The 21009-nt window shown below is 40.1% G+C and overlaps 1 protein-coding gene across 3 annotated transcripts in view; it reads left to right on the plus strand.

Annotated features, from left to right (window-relative positions):
* LOC113984630 (protein FAM169B) overlaps positions 1-21009 on the plus strand; it is a 41738-nt gene that overhangs the window by 1952 nt on the left and 18777 nt on the right. For all 3 annotated transcript variants that reach the window (XR_005566412.1, XR_005566413.1, XM_039389175.1), the window contains exons 2-5: positions 10342-10475; positions 13185-13284; positions 18940-19025; positions 20607-20781. Coding sequence is in view for 1 of the 3 variants with exons in the window: in XM_039389175.1 (XP_039245109.1) it covers positions 10342-10475; positions 13185-13284; positions 18940-19025; positions 20607-20781 (495 nt within the window). In the remaining 2 variants the exon portion in view is untranslated. The remainder of the gene's footprint in view (positions 1-10341; positions 10476-13184; positions 13285-18939; positions 19026-20606; positions 20782-21009) is intronic.

Raw genomic sequence — 21009 nt, forward strand, 5'->3', positions numbered from 1 at the left:
CCAACAGAAAGGCCAGGAAGGACATTCAGTGAGTAATCACGTATATACACCTCTGGAGCCTGAGAAATAGTTACAGAATGAGAAACCTGTACATCTAGTTTAGCAATTGCATTAATGAAGTCTTAAATTTCCATCTGTCTCTCGAGGAAGATGGAAATCTCCCTGCCCTCCATGAAATCCATGTTAATCAGTTTATAGGCAGGAGGTCAACAGCTTGAAAGATGGAACCACAAAATTCAGGTATTGTATAGGCACTACCATCATAAATGTGGTCTCTGCATCTAGAAAAGCTACTCAAAGCTCTAAGATGAGACTGATGAACAACCATAGTGGAACTTAGATCTCATGGATGGAACAGGCATAATTTTATTCAGACTGAGGTGTGTGTGTACGTAAGAGGTAAGGGCTGTCATTGCCACAGGTAAAGCAAGTTACCAAAATTTTGCTTTCTTTAGCACAAATATGTAGTTATGGTCTGGAAAGAAAAGAAATCAGGAAACAAAACCCTAAGTACTTCCCCCAAAGAAAAAAATACAGTCCAGAACCCAGCAAACAAACCAGAGCCCTTTTCCATAATAGCACTTCAGTGAATACACTCCTTCCCTTGAGGGGAAAGTTTGGGAAAACAAACAGCACAAGAGAAAGTCTAACTGGTTTCAATTTGCAAGTGGGAGGTGTGCAGGCATCCTGGTTGTGAGCATGTTATAAGAACCTACGTGAACAGGCTGGCATGTATTTTCCACATGGTGGAAAGGTTGCATACTGAGAGACTTCCAAACCCTTTGCAATTCGCTGCTCTGGAATGTTGTCTTTGCAAAACGATTGGCAGACCCTCAGGTCCCACATATCTGTAGTTAAAGTGGGTCCTGCTTGCTTACAGAGAGGTCTGTGGGTGCTTAAAAATGTTGTGTTTGTAACCTTTGAAGCCTCTGCCTGGTGGCTGGTCTTTCTGGCATTACTGACAACAGATGGCAAACGGCTCTGCTGGTGTAATTCTCGCTGGTGCTTCGTTCCTGTGAAGTTGCAGAGTTTCAGAATCTCAGAAAGGGCCTCCATGTTTTTTTCCCGCGAAATGATTCCAAGCCAAAGGAAATAAAAACATTTTCTATTATTCAGATTCCCATGGTGTCATGTGACATTTGGGTAACGATTGCCTTGCAGCAGTTTCAGATAAGTGCATGGTAGCAATTTAAGGCCTGTGTCCTTTAAGTAATGCTTATTAGTATGTAACAGATGCCGTTTAGAAACATTATGCCTTTTAATAGGCTCTGCTTTTAGCCTACATGTTCCCATTCCAGGCAGACTGTGGATCAGGCAGGCTTGGAGGTATGCTGTCATTTATGCAAAGCCTAAGTCAATTTTCTGCTCTGAAGTCGAGCCATGTGTTTTTCCTTGTTTCTTCCATTCTGGTCATAGCTGCCTTGCTGTGTTTTTCCCCCTAGTCATATCTTTGGCTTATTTTCAAGCCATTGCAATCAAAACCTTTTGCATTTTTAACCACCAGCAGTGGTTTCTTTTGTCCTTGCAGAAGAGCCCGTGTAAACTGAATTTGAACACTCGCAGCCTCGCTGTCAAGAGCACAGTGAGCACAGAGTTATCCCCCTGTTGCCAGCCTGTCCTTCCTGCTCTGCTTTTTCCTCCTCCCAGAAGGAGAAAAAGGGAAAAGCAGAGCCATGCTGATTTTGGAGCACCATCAAAGGCATGTAGAATAGCTGACACAATGGCACGGAGAGGCAAGTGAGATGTTTACACATTTACTCCACTACTTGCAGCTGTTTAATAAAGGAACTTCTGAGACAACCTTGTGATAGCTGGTGCAGGTGACATATTAATTTGCAGCCACGTAATAAATTCAGCAAAGTTGGAATTACTGGGGGAAGGGATTTGTTTGTTTGTGTCTTTCTTTCCTTTTTTCCCCTCTCAAAATAATTGCTTTATTTTGAGATTATTCTGGCTGGACAAATTGCTCGTTGCAAGTAATTTGGAGAAAGGCTGCTGGGCTTTCTTAGGCAGACTTGTGCTCTCTGCTGGTGGGGAGCAGTAGGCCTGTCAGATGTAAAGTATTTGCAACTCAAATGATGTGGTATTTGAAGCTGGTATCTCTGAATATCTAGACAGTTGTCTCATATTTTCATCACTGCTTTGTTTTATTTGGGAATGTTGTCCTTCCTGGTAGCAGAGCTTTCAGGTACTCCTGGTGTGCCACACACTGCTGTAGTTTGTGTGGTATCACCTTGGGTTTCTCACACCTGCTTTTAGTGATGGTAGTAATAGGAAAATGTGTTTTATGTGGTACTTAAATTTGAGCCCTGATGCCAGGTGGTGACAGTGGGTGTTTCAGTAATAATTTTAAATTATTAAAATGCAGCAGTTTTCTGAAACTGTCCTGTCAGTCTGTCTGGCTTCTCCCCATGGGATGAAATCATCCTTGTGTAGACCATTTGCCAAACTCAGTTGTCATTTCCTGCCATTTCACTATTCCTTGTTTATGACTATGGGAGTCATTGTCTTCCTCTTTTCCCTTAAGTTACAGGATGACTTTTGATCAGTGCATTCTCCTTTCCGTCTTCCATCTTTGGAAAGGATTGAATTGCCACTATTTACATTTGAACTTGAGATTCATAAAAGCTCTGCTGCTCTTTGCAGAATCTTTGCTGTTATTTTCCTTTCAAGTCAGCCTCTTTCCGGTTGTTCTGGAAAACTTGTGTATTTTTCTTGTATGTTTTATTTTGTTTAGGGGAGAGACAAATAATTAAGTTGACAAACTTAGATTTTTTTTTTTGCTTACCTGTGCAAGAAAAGACAAGTTTGGAACAGGTTGCCCAGGGAAGCTGTGGCTTCCCCATCCCAGGGAAGTGTTCAAGACCAGGTTGGATGGGACTTGGAGCAACCTGGTCTAGTGGAAGGTGTCCTTGCCTATGGCAGGGGGTTGGAATGAGATGGTCTTTAAGGTCCCTTCCAACCCAAACCATCCTGTGATTCCAAAAATCCGCATCTCTGCCTTCAGTAATCAAAGTTAGACTTTTCCAGGAACATTTCTGCCCATTTCTTGATTGTGTAAAAACCAGTGTTTATTAAGAACTCAATGCTGATGTTCACAAATTCAGAGGTATTAGCAGAAATCCCAGTGAATCAGTGGAATTTCCTTGAGAAAAACCTGATGTGAACATGAACCTTAAAGCCTTAATTAATTACAATTCTGAGTGTCCCTTTTCTCCAGCATATTTTTTTTCTGAATTATTCTGTAAGCCCCTTCTTTCTTTTTTACATCTAAGCTCTGTGAATAAGAAAGTTAAATATGCAGAAGTATGAATTCCTGATATGTCATAGCCACAGCTGGTAGCACTTCCATGGTTTAACAGAATGCTGCAGTTTTTAGTTGTAAAGTCTGTTCCTGGGCCATAATTCCTCATCTTTTTTCAATTACCTGAGGTTAGAACTTTGTGCTAAACATGCCATCCCAGATGTGCATTCTGTGTGTAATAGGACGGGGCTAGCCTGTTTACACAGATGGATTTTAATTTATCTGTACTGTGAGTTGGATGTGGCTTTGTTTTTGTAAGTAGTTACACTGCTAAAGATCCATCTGAGGAAAAATAGATAAGAGTTGGAACCTGGTTTTGGAACTTTCCTTATAGGAGTACTGCAGGTTAGAGTGGAGGAAATATCCCTTTAGTATGCACTTGCTTTTCCAGCCTTGAAAACATTTTAAATAGTTTCATCCAGGTGTTTGTCCAAAAAGAGCTAAATAATTAAATCAGTTATTTAATTCCCTTGCCTAATTTTTTTTTTCCATTTCATAAATTGTGGATTACTTGAAGTTTTGGAAAATAAATAGCACATGTTTTATAGGCCCTGCTAACAGAATGTTCTGAGGGCCTTCAGAGCGCACTGAAGCGAGTGGAAGTTGAAGGTGTTTGACATTTTTCAGAGCCTTTTCTCATCTACGTCCTGCTAAAGATATGTGTGTGCTTAAAGGTTTTTTCTTCTCTTTTCTGAAATAAGTAGTAAAAATATATTAGTGGGAATGTGATGTCTAACAGGATGGCATCCTGCATTTGGGATGCCTGACATTTGAGGGACAAAATTTGTAGTAGTGCCATGTATAGCTACGTCTGAACTCATCTATTTAATGTTTGATTTCTTAATTGGGAATGGGATTAGGATTATTTTTTTCTCTTCTGCCTTCAGTTATTGATTCCACATCAGAAAATTATTTGCAGACAGAAGCTTATATTTGGTGTTCTGAAGCCCTTCTTGCCATTTGAGTTGTGATAGGATAGGAAGTAATATATAAATGGCATTTTTGGATTGAAACAGAGAAACCTGGTAACACCAAGGCATCTTTTCCATCCTTTATATTCCAGGAGTGATTGCTCTGTTAATAATGGGGAAAAGCAATGCAGTGGGGAAGAACTTTGCTTTCATTAATGATGGGCAGCACGTGGTAAGAGCTGCCTTGCCTTGTTGGGCAGATCCCACACCACGGCCTTGCCCACTGGCTCCATTTCCACCACACTTTGTTATGATGCTGAGGTTTCACTTGCACTGGAACTTGGGTTTTTGACATGTATTTGCTCAATTAAATGCAGGATATGAGAGTCAGGTTGTGCGTGTGCTCCCGGGAACGTGCCAAAGACCTCTTCCTTCCTTTGGAAGGTTAAACAAATGTGGATGTCTAATGATAACCACATGCACAGAGCTGTTCAAGCTCATGGGAAGGAAAGGAGGGGAGCTGATGTGAAGCACTTCTGTTTAACACAGAGGGTAAGGGACAGCACTTCAGTTATGGGGGTGTGATTTAGAAGGGCAAAAACCCCCTTAGCATTGGATCCTAGCCATTGTCCTGGTTGTGCTGCCATGGTGTGGCAGTGACAGTCCACAGGAGAACAGAGAACAATTTATGTTACATCTTTGTCTTTTTATGTTGTGACTCCAAAGACACTGATAAGGAGGTCACACCTTTTTGAAGTGGTGGATGAGACACGCACTTAACTGATAAGAAACCAGAGTGATTTGGTAGGGGCCACAAAACCACACCTGTGTTAAGAATAAATCTTAAGAGTTCTGGGCTCAGTTGTGTGGTTTAATTACCAGAACGCTCCCTCCTAAATAGTGACACGATATGCTGTCATTTTGTCTTGGTCCACATGTTCGTCTCGTATTGCAAAGTGGGTTTTGATTTAAAAAGAAAAAAAGGGAAAATATTTCTTGGACAAAAAAACCTCACAATACTGTCAGAGACACTCAAAACCTGCTGAAGTTGTTTTTGGGGTTGGTTTTTTTTGTTATTGTGAAATATATTGGCATGAAAATAAAGCCAGCGAACAAAGCCAGTGCTGCTATTGTGAACATTAGACATGGCAAAAGTGACTTAAAAAATAATGAAACTTGAAAGTTAGAAATGTTAAGTTTTTTTAATCTGTCTTGTTCCTGCACCACTAGAAATCTGACTGAGGCGTTTTTCATTTTTTTGCATGTAAAATTATGCACAGATTTGCACAAATGTACAAAGTCCAGATACAAATCCTGTGGTGGCTGATGGCTCTTCTGTAAACATACAGTTCCTAATGGATGCATGTAATATCCTCCTCTGTGTTTGTAGAACACGAAAAAGTAGTTGTAGGATAAATGATTAATTCACTTCAGACATAACACTTTTCATGCTTCATCTACGGTGAGGTTGATGTATTTTGCTTTACAATCTGGCTGCATCCTGAGTGCCCTTACAAATCTCTGTAATGGGCATTTCAACAAGTCCTCCTTTCCTGGGAGTACCAGCAATAACCTCAGTGCATCTAATCAACCCAGTGGTGTGTCTGGGCTGGGAAAAACTGCATCCCCAACTTTGTTGGCTTAAGGAAACAGTCTTAATTAGCTACACATGAATGCAGGAATGGAATATTCTTAAGAGTGGAAGCAAATATCCCTCATCCCTGGAAGTGTCCAGGGGAAGGTTGGATGGGGCTTTGAGTAACCTGGTCTAGTGGAAGGTGTCCCTGCCCATGGCAGGGGATTGGAACAAGATGATCTTTACAATCCCTTCCAATCCAAACCATTCCATGATTCCATGAAATATCTCTTGTTTAATAAATTTTGCATTGGCTTCATGGTCAAAAATAACAAGTGTATTGGCAGTACCTACTAATTTGAAACTTGAATGACTATTTAAAGCATCTTTAAGATGAGACAGAGTTGATTGTCCCAAGTTGTGACTGGTTTGTTATATAATGGCAAAACAGTAAAAATAATACACTGATATTAAAATGACTGGTCTAGTGAAAGAGAGCTTGAGGGAAGTAATGGTTATTTGAATTGCTGTAGCATTATATTAATGAGGTAAGTCTGTGGTTATCTGTACTCTAGTTCAATTCCTTCTGTTATGGCACAGGGTTTAGTTGCAGGGGATATAAAAGGACCATCAAGAAGAATCTTCAGAATATCTGATTAGATGGAAGCGTGTCCTTCACCTTCAGGTATTTCAGCAGTCTGCAGTTTCACTTGTTGAATTTCACATACAACTGTGTGCACCATGTGTTTTCTGTTGTGTTGAGCATAAATTCTTTTGCCCATGGAAAAATATTTCCTGCTTACTTTATCTGGTAGAAAGAAATTCTTGCTGAATCTGTAATGATGGAAGTCTGTCTTTAATCTACAAGAATTATTTCTAGTTTAAAGTATTGTCTCCCATTTTGTGATTGCATTTGTTATTTATCTACCTGATGCAGACCATATGCATGTTAATTAGATATATATGGATTCCCACATATTGATCTTTTTGGGTCCTAAGTGATGTAAAATTTTTACTTTAACCTCTCAAGGAGAATATTTGTCCACTTAATGAAATCCCCATGAAATTCAGCTCTCTCTTCTGGAGGAGATCAGAGATGGAATAGCAATGGGTATAGAAAAAGCTGAGTTTAGAGATCAGGACTGAAACAGGGGCCTTGGTTTATGCCTTATGGTCAGAGTAGCATGATGTTTTAGGCCGAGTTACTTAGAGGTGCTGGAGGGTAGAATCTCCTAAAGATGACTGAGTGCTATGGGCAGTGCTGCTTGTTTTTATAGCTGGTTTAAGCTATTAAAAGCTTTTCACTTTAAAAATTAGATTCCCAGTCAAATTGATGACAGATCACTGTAGTGAGAGGAGATGTACTTGCACATCCTCACTTGAGAACCAGGCTGCTCCATGGAAACAAAAGAGAGGAGAAGCAGATGCACTGCTTGTTTTTGCTTTAAAATCTATTCTGCATGCTTGAAATGGAAGCATGCTCCTTCGGGTTTCTCATTTATTCACCTCTAGGTAGGTTTTCCCGGTGGAATTGCACACCCTTCCACCTCCTCTGCCCTGGATGCCCTGGGAGAGACAAAGCCCAGTGTCTCTCTGTGAACCCTTCGCCCGATGGTGCCTTGACCTTGTTTACCAGCTTTGGCTGTTTAAGGTCTCAGCCTCTGCAGTGGCACTGTCAGGAATCTCTCTCACGCAGGAGGCCTCCCGTTCTAAATTTACCCTCCTTATGGTTTATGGTCCCTCCTCTGTGGCTGCAGAGAGAGGCCCCTTTTATGACTGGGCCCTCGCTCCTTCCCCTGCTCAGGGTAACCCTTTGTGAGCAGTGCCCGTCCAAGGAGTGCTGGCAGGGTCCTGGCACACTGCCTGCCACCATGTGCTCTTTTGTTGCTGCTGGGGAAGAGCAAATTCAAATAAAATCCTGTCATTCCAATTAAGTTAAAAAGCTTTCCTTGGAACTTGGTGATTTTGCTATCCCAAGATGCTGGTGGGGTCCTCAGACTGAAGCACTCATGGGAGAACAGCACTGCTTTTATTTTAAAGTGAAGTTAAATTATTTTACATTTTCTTTAGGAACCTTTATAACATCCTGTTAGACAGCAATTATTATTGATTTAGTCAAATGCTTAATAACAATAATTATGTATAGACTTTGAGGGGGTTTTTGTGTTTCTGTATACAAAAACAACGTGTAAAAGGGACATGCACACCAGTGCAAATATTATTTTGTCACTTTGAACTGGGAAACACATTAGTTAATTTTAAAAAAATTCAGACAAGTGATTTTTCTCCTGCCTGTGGCAGCTGAACAGTATGAATGGTATGTGCATGTGTGTGCAGGTTTGGGGGGATGTTCACCAAAGCCAGCCTTAGCTCCACTGACTTCTTGAGAACACTCCAGGGGACCTAAAGTGAGACTTCTGCTCCATATTGTTCCTAAAGGAACCTCACTTTCCCTCCTCCCCTTACACACAGAGGCCGAGACATTAATTTTCTTCATGAAAAATTTTTTGATTTCCCCTTTATTGGAGTATGTGCTCCTGACTCACTTGGGCCTTTTCAGTGTGTTGCACAGGAAAGACAACTGGAAATCTGTAAACGTATTTTAGAGAAAAAGATTACTTCTGTGCAAAGCTGTATTGATGGTAAGTTCATCAGAAGTTTTCTTTAAGGCCTCATTATTTAACTTGTAACCTAATTTTGTCCTTCAGATGGTCACTGTTGCCTTAGAGTACAAGCATGTTCTGTACCGGGAGGTTCATGTGACCCTGAAGGCATCAGTTGCTTTGTTCAGGGAGCAGAAAATGACTGTGCTGTGAAGCTGCATTGGCTGAGCCGTGGCAGGAGGGAGCCTTGTGAGCTGCACCTCATGAACAGTATTTATTAGCATGGCAAATATTTTTCTTTGTGCTAAACTTAAGTCTTGCGTGCTGCTCTTTTGCAAAGAATTAATTTACTAGTAGATTTACTTTTGTGAATTACCAAAGTTTTTCATAATAATCTTTATTTTCTCTCCTCACATGACTTCCTTGCTTGGTGGTGTTGCATAGTACACACTTTCTGCAGAAGAAACCTTCCTAAGGACTGCCTGGGATTTTATAATGTGACCCAACTTGCCAGTGTTGCAATGCTCTTTTCTCTCCCATTTTGTCACATACAAACATACCATGAAACACATTTACAGAGTAGCTTCTGTTCAGCATTCTGAATACATAGCTTTGCTGTCAAGCCTCAGGATAGAAGCTGATTGCCTGCAAAGGGCAGGAAAATAGTGTTTAAAGCGTTTTAAGCAGTGCTGTGTAGTGGTGAATTATCAGCTGCAGTTTCTTACCCTTTGCTGAGAAATCAGATGCAGATCACTGCTGGAGGGAGAATGGTGGGACCATGGATGAATAGTCTGAACTGGCACTACAAATCCCTTGCTCCTACTTTTATGTGGAAAGGTATCATTTTCATCATTTTCAATATGGTACTTTTATGATTCGTAATTTCTGAATCTTGATATAGATATTCTTGCAGTGGTTCTTACAACACTCTTTGTTGTCTCAGCCATTTATTTTGCACTTACTGTGCAGTTCTTTCACATTTCACTTGAGCCACAGGAGCTGCTGTGTGAGGCCAAACCATGATTAAAAATGGAGCATTCAGAACTAAGATTCCAACTACAGCAGTGTGGGAGAAGATTTTGTCCTCAGTTTTGGGCTTACAAGAGCTGCAGGTGTAGCTGGTTGATTGAAAGCCCCTTAAATTGAAATTATTTCCTTCCTGTGATGGAAGACTGGCAGGACACCATTTGGACAGCAACACATTTCTTATGTTCTTTCTCTTGGGCTGGTGATGAGCCACCAGACAGGTTTGTTAGATCAGGAGGAGGTTATTGGTTCTTCAGGAACACCAAGTGGGACTTTGCATTTAAGTAACAGGCATCAGATGTGTGAGGTTTTTGTTTGCATGCAATTAACAAATACCCTTTGGCGTTGGATCACGTGGATTAAAAGTTATGTTGCATAAAAGAGGATGTTACTATTCTGGGAAGTCTTGTGTGTGTGTTTTAATATTTTTTACATTCTTTCGCCGATGTGACAGTGCCCAATTGAAGTTCCTCAAAAAAGAGAAATAAAAACCTAATGATCTACAACTGACCCATAAAGGGGCAGACTTCCAAGAAAGAGTGGAATCCTTGGAATTCTTTCCCTGTTATATTTTTGGACTTAGGCTGTGTTTGAAGGGTTTTTTTCCCCTCTTCCAGCTTTAAAGCAATTTACTTACACCTAGAGAAATTTGAGACTCTGCTTGTTGAATTCAAAGGAGACAAAAGTGATTTGATGCTGTCGTGGATCTCCTTTGTAAAATTGCATGTCAAGAGTTAAATAACATACTGTTAATTTTTTACCAGCATTAATGTTTTAGACTAGGATTATCCAAAAGGCTCTAATGAGATCATTAAGGCCCCAGCTACAGCAAGCAGCTCCTGGGGAAACTGGGGTTTTGAAACTCATGTTTCTTAGTTCATTTAAAAAGTCAAAACATCTTGTGTTTTATTTTAACTACAGGTTGCCTTTGCTTGGTTGATACAATAGCAGAAGATCCAGAGGTTCTACAAGGAGATGCTCAAACATACTATGAAAAACTCTTGAAGAAATCATTGCCCACTGCTGATGTTTTTTGCATCCCTGGAGGACAAGAGGTAGTAGGCTGATGTTTTTCATACTGCAAGTTTGATACTTGGAAATTAGTTTGTTGGTTGTGCTCATTGTCTGTGAACAGGAGTAAACTGGTGTGGCTGGATTGCAGATCTCTTAAAATCATCAAATCCTGCATTATTTCATAGTTTGCATGCTGTAAATGAGAGATAAGCTTCAACTGCATGTCTGGAAGAGGGTTTGGAGTACTTAGGTGAACTTTGCATCTTGACCTGCCTCCTTACAGGACTGGATCAAAAGTAAGTTGGTCGAGATTTATGCTGTGGTGCAGCTCTGTATTCTGCCTCTGCTGTGCAGTTTACACAGGTATTGTGACACAGCCCATTGTTTGTTTCCATTCTTTCCAATACTTATATTGATAATTTTGGCTATGGTTTCTCCCGAAGGAATTCTGATCAGCATAAATCCTATAGGTGTCAATGCTTTAGGGTCCATTCCTAAGCCACCTGGGGGAATGCAGGTGACTGAACAGGCCTATTAAAAATTTTTACATCAGTCAACCTATGAAACCTTTCATTCTAGATCATAAAAGGTGTGTTGGACTACCTGTTATTGTACTGTAAAAGCAGAAATTGGATTAGGTGAAATAAATGTTTGCAATAGTGTGGGTTTTCTGCAGTTTAGGAATAGGATATGTAGTAGTTTCCAGAAAAATGCTGCTCCAGGTGGGTTCAGCTTTGGCCTTGAACTGGGAATGTAACTGGGTTTAAATACTCTTTTAATGCCCTCTAGTGGACCTTGTAGGGTTAAATACAAACAGACCTGAAAATGCAAAGATCCCCCAGTTTAGGGCTTCTGTGTCCTTACCTCGGCCTTTCTTCGTGCCTGGTTGTACTTTTGGAAGCTCATTTGCTGCTCCATTAGACGGGAGGGGAAGTTAAAATCCCGACAGTGCTGTGTGTGTTCCTGCAGTGGCTACACACAGTGAGAGCAGTTAAAGGTGGACTTATGGCTTTTGATTCACAACTGTCTTTGCTTTTGTGGCTTGTCACCAACCCTTAAATATATCACATGACTGATTTGAGTCTCATAGCAACACATTTCTCTTTGCATTCATTTAATTCAGGTCTAATCTAATCTGCAGTCAGACAGCTAGTCAAGGGCACAAGTGATGCTAATGTTCTTGCTGTATTGTCTTTTTCCTTACACTCTATAATAAATAGCTCAAAGAATGTTGATATTTTGTAATTAAAAATGAATTAAATGTAATAAGGTGAAGCTTCCATTCCCAGTGAACATCCCAGCTGACAATCTCTGTTATATACCTGCAACCTGGAGGATGAGGATTTTGGTGTTTGAATACTGCATTATCAAGCTTTTTTTTTCCCCCTCTGCATCTGAATTAAAGCAGGTTTCAAGTGGCAGGGCTGACAAGTGTCAATAATTATTTAGCAGGAGTTAAGTGGCTGTCAGTCCCCCTTGCTCGGGTCACAGAACTCCTTTTAGGTATGGCTTGGTCAGGCATTCAGGACACAAATAGCCAGGATTGTTGCAAGTCAGGATGGGAGCATGTTGGCAGCAGCCACACACAGAGCTGTGCTTGGCTCCTGCTGGTGTTGTTAACACCTGTGAAAGTGCACATTACCTTATCAAACAAAATAACAGCATTGGAAGTAGTCCTGGCCTTTTAATTATGGTAATGCTCCCAGGTGCCATAGTGACATTGATCCTGTTATGTTTGAAGCGAGTGACTGAATCCCCAGAACATACTGAGATTTAGGCAAGCTCATGAATACAGTTTTCAAGGAGTTTACAGGTTTTTTTTTTCCTGGAGTCCAGTGTTTGCAGAGATGATTCCAAGAATCTGGCACCCATAAACCAGCAAACAGTGGTTTCAATTTAAAGTTGTTATCCTGAATAATCCATATTCATACTCTTTCCGTGCACCAAGAAATATTAAATGTATCACATGAATGATTTGAGTTTCATAGCAAACTGACAAATGGGTGCAATTAGAGAGAGAGGCACACCCACACATACACAATGGACCAGATTTTGGAAAGTACAGTACATACTGTGCTAAGTCATGCACACTCTTTGCCTGTACCTAAACTTACATGACAGCATTTGCAATATTCATATGGAAATCGTCATTTCTATGCATATAGAGCTGTTTGAGCACAGTAATTTTGTGTTTATGTGTCACATCATGTAGTCTAAGACCAAAAGCTTGAGAGCTGCATTTTGATTTTAGCTTTGCCTTCAACTTAACTACCTTGTGCCAATTATCCACCCTCCCTGTGCCTTGCAGATAAACTGCCCAGGCACTGCCCTAATGCTTTGATACTCCCTGTACCCCGAGGCTTAATTCATTGTTTGCAAAACACCACAAGTGCTCAGCTGGAGGATGCTGTAAGAAGTGCAAGTTGTATTTGTTTTCATTTGATGTGTCTGGACTTTCATAACACTGTTTGTCTGCGTGTTCAAAGCCAGGTTATGGACTAACCACAGCAAGTCAGCATTAAGGGCTTTGCTAAACTTCAGTAGCTTGATTTCTTTTAAATTAACATTACTTATGGATAATATTAGAGTATTATATATGTTTCAGTGCCTTGAAGTTGAGGATTGACAGGGTGTTGAGCTGAGTTTATACCCTGCATGTCAATAAAACATATCATAAGTGCATCTGATACATGAAATACTTCTGGTGAGCTTTGCAGTACAAACAGCTACAGGGCTTGTTTGTTTTTTAGGTTAAACTTGAAGATTCCTGTGTGTGTTTTGTCCCCCTCTACCGAAATAATCCTACTTGCAAACTGTTGCTGTTAACTGATCCAAAGGATAAAGAGACAGGTTAGAATTGGTCAAAATATTTTGAAATTTGAGTAGTTGTACTTTCTTTACTTTTAAGATGATCTGTTTGTTTATATATTTAAATATTCTGGGTTTTGTTTTGAATGTGAAGTGGATTCAGTTTACCTGTCAAGGATTTGTGATGATGAGCTGCTGATTACAAGGAAAAATTGACAATCAGAGCTTTTAAATTCTGTGCATAAATTCTCTGCTGGTAGCTGAAAAATCACCTTGGAAAAATCTGTTACTCTTTCTGGCTTTATTCGATTGGGGTAATATTTTTCTAATTCAGGATAATGTACATTACAGTTTGGATAGAATTCTGAAATCCTTAAACAATAAAATACAGCTATGAAATTGTATTGCTTCTTACTCATTCTTGTTTGTATATTTTTTTTTAATTCATGATATTGTCTTCAGTCCTAGGTTTAATTGCCTTTTATTTGCAGTATTGGTGTGTGAGGAGTATCTACTGGTGCATAGATTAGATGAGGAGTGTTGGAGCTGTTGTGAAGCAGTGGGCTGTGGAATTTTTGGAACATCTACAATGGAGACATGAACCTTTGCATTGACCCATTGTGTCACTTAGGAAATACAGAACACATGAAGCTTCTTAAACTTTCAGCTTCCAAATGTGGCAGCAAACTAATGACATCTGTCTTTAAAAGTATACTTACTTTTTAAAGGATAAGCCATAAATTATGCCTGAAAGGCCTTACTAGCCTGTATTCTTAATAATAGAACAAAGGCAAGGCACAAAGTTTGGCGCTCTGTGTTCAGTTCTGAAGTGTGTCAGGTAATGATCTTGCACTCCCAGAACAGGTTCTGTTACTCTAAGTAAGTGTTCACTGTTCAGTCCAAACCCCATAACCAGGAAATTTCTTCAGAAGAACAAAAAGCAGATTAAAATCATCTGTGGTTGGAGGTGAACTCTGCAGTTTCCCAGCTCCTACATACGATTCCAATTGAACATTTGCTAATGGGTTATGATTCACACAGTGGAAGGTAGGAGACCTTCCCAAGTTACAAATGTAGTCAAAAGACTTTCTGGTCCCTCTAAAACTGTTGATGTTGACTTCCTTTCCTGCCATTAATTTATATATTCCATTAATATTTTCCTGAAGAGACATACAGGCACTGGTGTGATAAAGGAGAGAAGTGTCTACACTGGAGGCCAGACTTGCTCTGAGTGCAGTTGTTCACACCTCCTGACTCATATTCAAAGGAATGTTGTTGAAAACAGCAGTGAGTTAGTTCAGGCTGCACAAGAGGAATTGGGATCTGTAACTACAAGGCAAAAATAAAGAATTATTAAATAAATGCAGGTGAAAGTGCATTTAGCACAGCTCTTCAGTTAAATGATCTCATAGTATTAGGAAGAACAAGTATTAATGAGATACATGCACACAAGGAAAATGATTTCTCACAGGAACAAGTCAAACAAGTCCATGTTGGAGCCCAAATTACATGATAGCTGTCCTCATTAAAAGGTTAAACCTGGCAGAATAAACACCTTATTATATTATAAACAACAGCCTGACTGACTGCTGTGACCACCTTGCAAAACTTCAGCTTAAGTTACCAGCCCATCGTCACAGAAACGGAGAGTTCAGTAAGGTCTAATTATTTAAATAAGGCCTACATTACCTGGCTTTTAATATTTCCTTCTAAAAGTGTGATTTAAAGGATTTTACTGGAAGTTCTTTGTTTCTGGATTTTATGTGCTGTAAACATGTGGCCAGCCTTCCTACACACATCAAATTCGATGTGATTTTTGTTTTTGTTAGATGATTTTTAATCTATTTCCATGAGTTCTCTAAAGCCTGCTGAGGTGTGTGTGTATGTTGATCTCTTCTCTTTCTCTACCTGTCCACTGCCTCTGCATTTTAGTTTTCTTTCATACCAGGGGTGCTTCTAGAAGCAGATTTCCTAGTTGTCCCCACGTACGGTGTTTCAGTTTGATGGCATTTAATTCTTGAACACGGGTTAAAGAGGGGTGTATTCCACCACTGAGCTTTATATCTGATGATCTTGATCACATGGGTTGTCCAGAAGTTGATGTGTAGCTTGTGGTCTGAAATGATCTGCATATTTCAAAGAGAAAATGGGTATGGCAGCTTTTCCATAGGACTTGGTCTTGGTTGGAAGCATTTTTAATTTATTTTTGATGGGCTGAGTGCTGTGTTCTGTTAGTATATCTGTATAGAAATTTTTATGAGAATGTAAATTGTATTGTAAGAGCCTACAGAGCATAACATGGGTGATTAACATCTTTATAACACTAAATAAACATACCTTATTGTGGCATTTTCTGTGTGCTGTATATAATAATTCACAATAACTGTTAGATGTCTTGGAACATTTATCACAAGACATTTGCCACAAATCACTGAGTAAAACTTGAATTATAGAAGACAACGTAGCTGGTTGCAGGAAAGATAATCTGAGGTACTTGAGTGGCTGCCATTCCTGCAGCATCATCTGCCTGCCTCCCAAGCTTTAGCATATTTATTTAGACAAAACTCTTAGGAAAGAGAGGAAAATGCTCTTATTGCATTTTAAAGACAGGACCCAGCTGCAGAACATGGTTTGATGTAGGATCTGTGAGCTTGCTCCAGTATCAGAGCTCACCTAGGCCTGGTTGCATGGAACTGCTTGTTGGAGTGATTTACCATCCTCCTTCCAACATGGAAATCTGGCAAAACCAACCTCTGTAAGTGTGCCATCAATTTGAAATACTGTCAGAATTAAGGTAAAGATAACTTTATCATAGATAAAGAAGTGGTAAATTCTATATTTATTAAACTCAAATTACATCTCTCCTATATATTGTTGCCTTTATTTAGTTTGAGACTGAGGGATGTGTTTCAGCAGTTCAGATAAGGCAGGGGAAAAAGGAGGACCAAGCTGGATGTTGCTTTATTTTTATTTCTTTACTCTCTCTGTAGAGTCCTGATGTGCACATTTCATTCAAATAGTTGCACACCAGTGTGGGAACATTTGGAAGTTAAAATACAATCCAGGCCAGAGTTGGGAAGGGATCCATGTTTGCCTAGCTAAAGGAGACATTTCATAATCACAATTGCATTATTCTCAGTGCTTAATTCAGCTCAGTACTGGGTTCCAAATACCCCTGTGCTGTGGAATCGTGTGCATCTTGCAACACTGAGTATGTTTGTCTGACTGCAAGTGATGAAAGTACTGAGGTTTAGCAAGCTGGGGCTTACAGGGCAAACCACCCACCTGAGCATGTATAAACTCCATTAATTGGGACCTGAAATGCTTTGGACTTGATCCACTTCACCTGGTCTTGCAAGTGCAAGATCAAACACATCAAGTCTTACAGTTGCAAGGTCATTGTAATCATGTACATGGTGATTCACAGGGTTCAGGTGATGTGTGCTGGCAACAACTCAATCTCTCATGATCAGGTGAACGTAACCCAATGTCTTGGAAAGAACAGCAGGACTGGGAAAAGAGAAGGAACACGTGGTCTCACAAATCATGTTCGCATTTGAAATAGTGCTCCTCCAAGTTGATTATAAAATGAAATTGAGAGTATGGGGAAGCATGGATGGATTTAACTGCAGACCAGATGTTGACTTGAAAAATGATAACAAAAAGCGAAGTACATATGTTTGTGTGAAATCTGGAGAAATGTTTTTCCTTCAAGGAAGGCATCCATATAGATAAGGTTGCTCAAGTAATGTGATGTGACAGTTGCTATGTCAACTAGTGTTCCCTTCCATACATTTAAATTATTGAATAGCACAGTAAATGTTCTATAAAAGTAACTCCTTCCAACATGGTTATGCATCTTCCTATTTTCCTCAAAGCCTTTTTAAACTTCTCTGACCTTTACTGTGTGTCTTGTATGTCTGAGCTGTGTGCCAAACCTCTGTGCAGCTCTCATTAAAGTCAGCATTTGGCCTGTGATGTCCCCTTTGTGTGACTCAGCTCCCTTTGTAGCTGCATGTTTCATGGATGTGTAATGGAGCAGTGGCTGCTGCATTTGAAAGCAGAGGGAACGGTTTGAGGGAACAGATTGAATCCATCACACAAAGGGTATGAAACTCCCATGCAAGTAAGTGCATAATATTTAATGAATTGAATCTGGTGCTATAAACAGGCATCTGCCCTTGCGTGCAGTGCTCCTTCCTTGTTAACCCAGTGCACAAAGTGTGATGCTTTCTGGCACATGCTTTAATAATTTATTTGGAATATAAGTTAGCTAAGCCTTAAAGCCAGTGGGAACAATAGAGGCTGAAGCAAAAAAGGAAACCAACCTGTGTGCATTGGTGACATTTGTATAACCTGGGGCTAAAACAGGTAAATGATGAACCCTGTCCTCAAAGTCACTTCACTTCCTTGTGTGTGAATTTGTCCCTAGCTCACAGATGGGTTTGAACTTTCTTGTATTTGTCCTTTGTTGGGTGGGTTAGAGAGCCAGTTGATGGAGCTCTCTTAGGACTCAAGAGGTGGGAACCCTGTGCTGTTCTTGGCCACATACTTCCTGTATTATATATTTTTATCTAAAAATGGGCATGCTAGCTGCCCGATTTGATCGTAGTAAAGATACTGGTGTTCTTGAGCAATCCTGAAATTGTGGCCATGTGCTTTCGTGAGGTGAATGTCACCACTGTGCAGACAATAAAAGTTTTTCTTGCTGAAATATTTTCTTTGACGTGTTTGTGGTCATAAATGATGAGACTTCTGTGTTTATTCTAAAACCTCATCTAAACCCTTAAAATCTTTTCTCTATCCTTTGCAATGACCCCGTGTCAAAACTTTTCTTTCTTAACAAGGCTTGGGAGTAATTTCAGTGTCGCTGTTGCTGCTTCAGTATTTTTCTGGTAAATCTATTGGCAGGCAACAAATTCTGTAGATGAACATGTAGGAGTAGGGTTTAAGTACTTGTTCCTGCATATGTGAAAAATTGAGGAAGGATGAGAAGAAGTGGGGTGCAAGTTTTGCATGGCACCTACGTGAGGACTTGACTTACGTAGGTTGATCATACGCTTTTGCTTCAGGGCAAAGTGTATCTTATTTATGTGTGTATTTGTCTGTCCTTTGTTGATAGAAACCTCTCTGTATGCATTTTGAAACTCTGTGAATATCTGTCTGTGATTTAGGAGTCTGTACTCCAGAGGTACAGAGAGAGAGAAATTCAGTCACAGAGAGAGCTGTTTGATAAAACAGATATGAGAACTTTTGTGTTTGACTTGCATGAGTGCAAATGTGGGCACTCAAATATATGCAAATATATGTGTGTGGGCAGGGGAAGGTCTGAAAGAACCTTCAAAACAGTAACCTTTAGCCAGGTAGCTCCTCTGTCCTAAATGCCACTCAAACCTACTCTGCTACTGAACTTATTATTATGCAGGAAGTGCTTTGTTCATGTGGCACGCACGTTGTCACACTGAAGTCACATCAATTCCTGAGAAAAATTACCTTCCCTTCATGCCTCGTGCGGTACTGAAAATTGGGAGCAAGGGATGTGGAGGAGAAACTGAAATACGATTGTTCTGCTGTCTCACAGCAGATCAAACTGGAGTCAGCTGGAAGGAGGAGTAGATCTGAGGCTGCTGGTGGAAAGGTTCAGAACCTACTTTGTATTTGCAGGTAACGTGTTCCCCTGTTTTTTTCTTGTTGTAGTCTTGGCAGTTTATTTGGGCCGGCGTTGGTGGCCTGTTGAAGAGGTGGTGAAGACGGCTGATCCTGCTAGAGATGGGCTCCTTTTGGTGAGGATGCTGTTTTAAACAGTTGCCTTTGCCCTGGAACTTCCCAGCCAGAACAATCTTATGTAATTGTCTCTGGCCTCCTACAGCTCCTGCTGTAGGGCCTGTGGGATCTGGGCTCTGTGGCTCACCAGGTACTTCATGTCTCCATTACAGTGATATGCACCTTTAACCCTCTCCAAACAATTTTCTGCATGCAGTTTATGAGTCACCTGTGGGATTTATTTTCTTCTGGTTTTTTTAGTTTACTCTCACTGCCTACTAAAGGAATAATTAGATAAACTGAATTACTGCATTAGCAATAATTTCACATGTTATTGTTGCTTGACTGACTGTCTGGTGGGAGGTGTTACTACCCTTTGGAGCAATGTCTTATCTAGCTAGTTAGGATTTTTTTTTCCTTGGATAATGTTGATACATTTAATGAAATGGTTGTTATTTAATAGTTTCTGTATCAATAATTCTTTTTCCAAATAAATTATTATGAGAGGATAGAGCTACTTTTTCATAATTCGAAGGATTTGGGTAGCCTGTTTTCAGCTGAAAAGTCAGATGCCTACTGCATGTGAGCTTTATGTTGCCATGAGGTTATTAAGTCAGTTTTGTTTCATACCCAACCCTCTGTATCTTTGGTCCTGAATGATTCCATTTGTTGATCATCTTTCCCTAATATCTGTCACACATAGAGTTTAATTACTCACAGAATTAAATTGGCTTTTTATGGGTAACTGAACTGGAGGGATTTTGGGATCCAAATCCTTGCAAGATAGAACTCGGAGCACAAACACAGGCCTTGAAGCTTTAAGCATCTGCTGTATCAACAGAGACTGAAAATAGTATCTGAAAATAGAAACCTTGCCCCTTCTAACTCATTGCTAAGAGGTAAATTGTCATTATTTGGGAGAACTCTCATTTTCTTTTTCAGCATTCATGTGAAGCTTCTTGGCACCAGTTTTTACCTTGATGGCCAATGTGATCTTGTTCCTTTATATTCTGCATCTCCCTGTCCTGTTGGTTGTCTTGGCAGAAACACAGCACAGACTAATTGTTCGTGTTACAGCTGGATTATATGATATTTGGGACAGACTATTCATCTTCTGTTTTGTTTAGTGTCTACCTCAGTAAGGTCCTGGCCCACTAAGGCTCTTTGATGCTGTGGCAAGACAGGTAATGGGGAGAGGTGACCAGGCCAACACAGTGAATCCTATCTTTATTCCACTTTTGGGTAGGATTAGATTACCTTGATCCCAGTTCCAAATCTGTGACTGGTTTGCTGTGACTACAGTCAAGTTACTCCTGCTGCTTTAGAATTCCTCTCTGTGACAACAGGAGATATGTCAAGCCTTATAAATAAATAGTTACTAAATTATTCTATGCCCTTTGGATAGAGGGTGAAACACTGGGAAAAACTGTTTTTGTTATTCCAGCTGAACCAATTGATGAGGTATTTTCCCCAAATTAAGTGTACATGTTTCCTGACCTCCTCCTTCCCAGCCTCTTTTGATTTTGAAACCTTTTTTATGAGATGCAAAATACTGTTCTCTGCCTCATTTTTCTTTGGTCTGTTTTTGTTTGTTCTCTAAGGTCCAGACATTTGCAGAAAGGATTGTCCTCTTTGTTCTGAACTACATTATTTTTGGAATGCTGGAAGGGAGTTCAGCTAATGATGCATTCTTTCTACCTCACTCTGCCACCGAGTGTGCCAAGATGCTCTGGAGGAACGGCGAGGCTGTTGCCTTTTACTCGGTGAAGATGAAAGGTAAGGTCATTTCAGAGACACATTTCCATTGGTTCCTAATAGCTCCAAATGTAATCCTTTTGTTTATCTTTCAGTATAAATAATCCTGGCTCTCATTTACATTTTTATATGAAATCTCTCTCAGAATTAATCTGGGGAACAAACCCTCCCAGAATTTGGAAGCCGTCCATGTGACTTTCATTTAAACACGATGGTTCCAAAGCCTCTCCTCAGTTATGCTGAGCAATC

The sequence above is a fragment of the Pipra filicauda genome, unplaced genomic scaffold (genome assembly GCF_003945595.2).
Source record: "Pipra filicauda isolate LSUMZ 115617 unplaced genomic scaffold, ASM394559v2 scaffold70_size2993248_pilon, whole genome shotgun sequence".
Lineage (NCBI taxonomy): Eukaryota > Metazoa > Chordata > Aves > Passeriformes > Pipridae > Pipra > Pipra filicauda.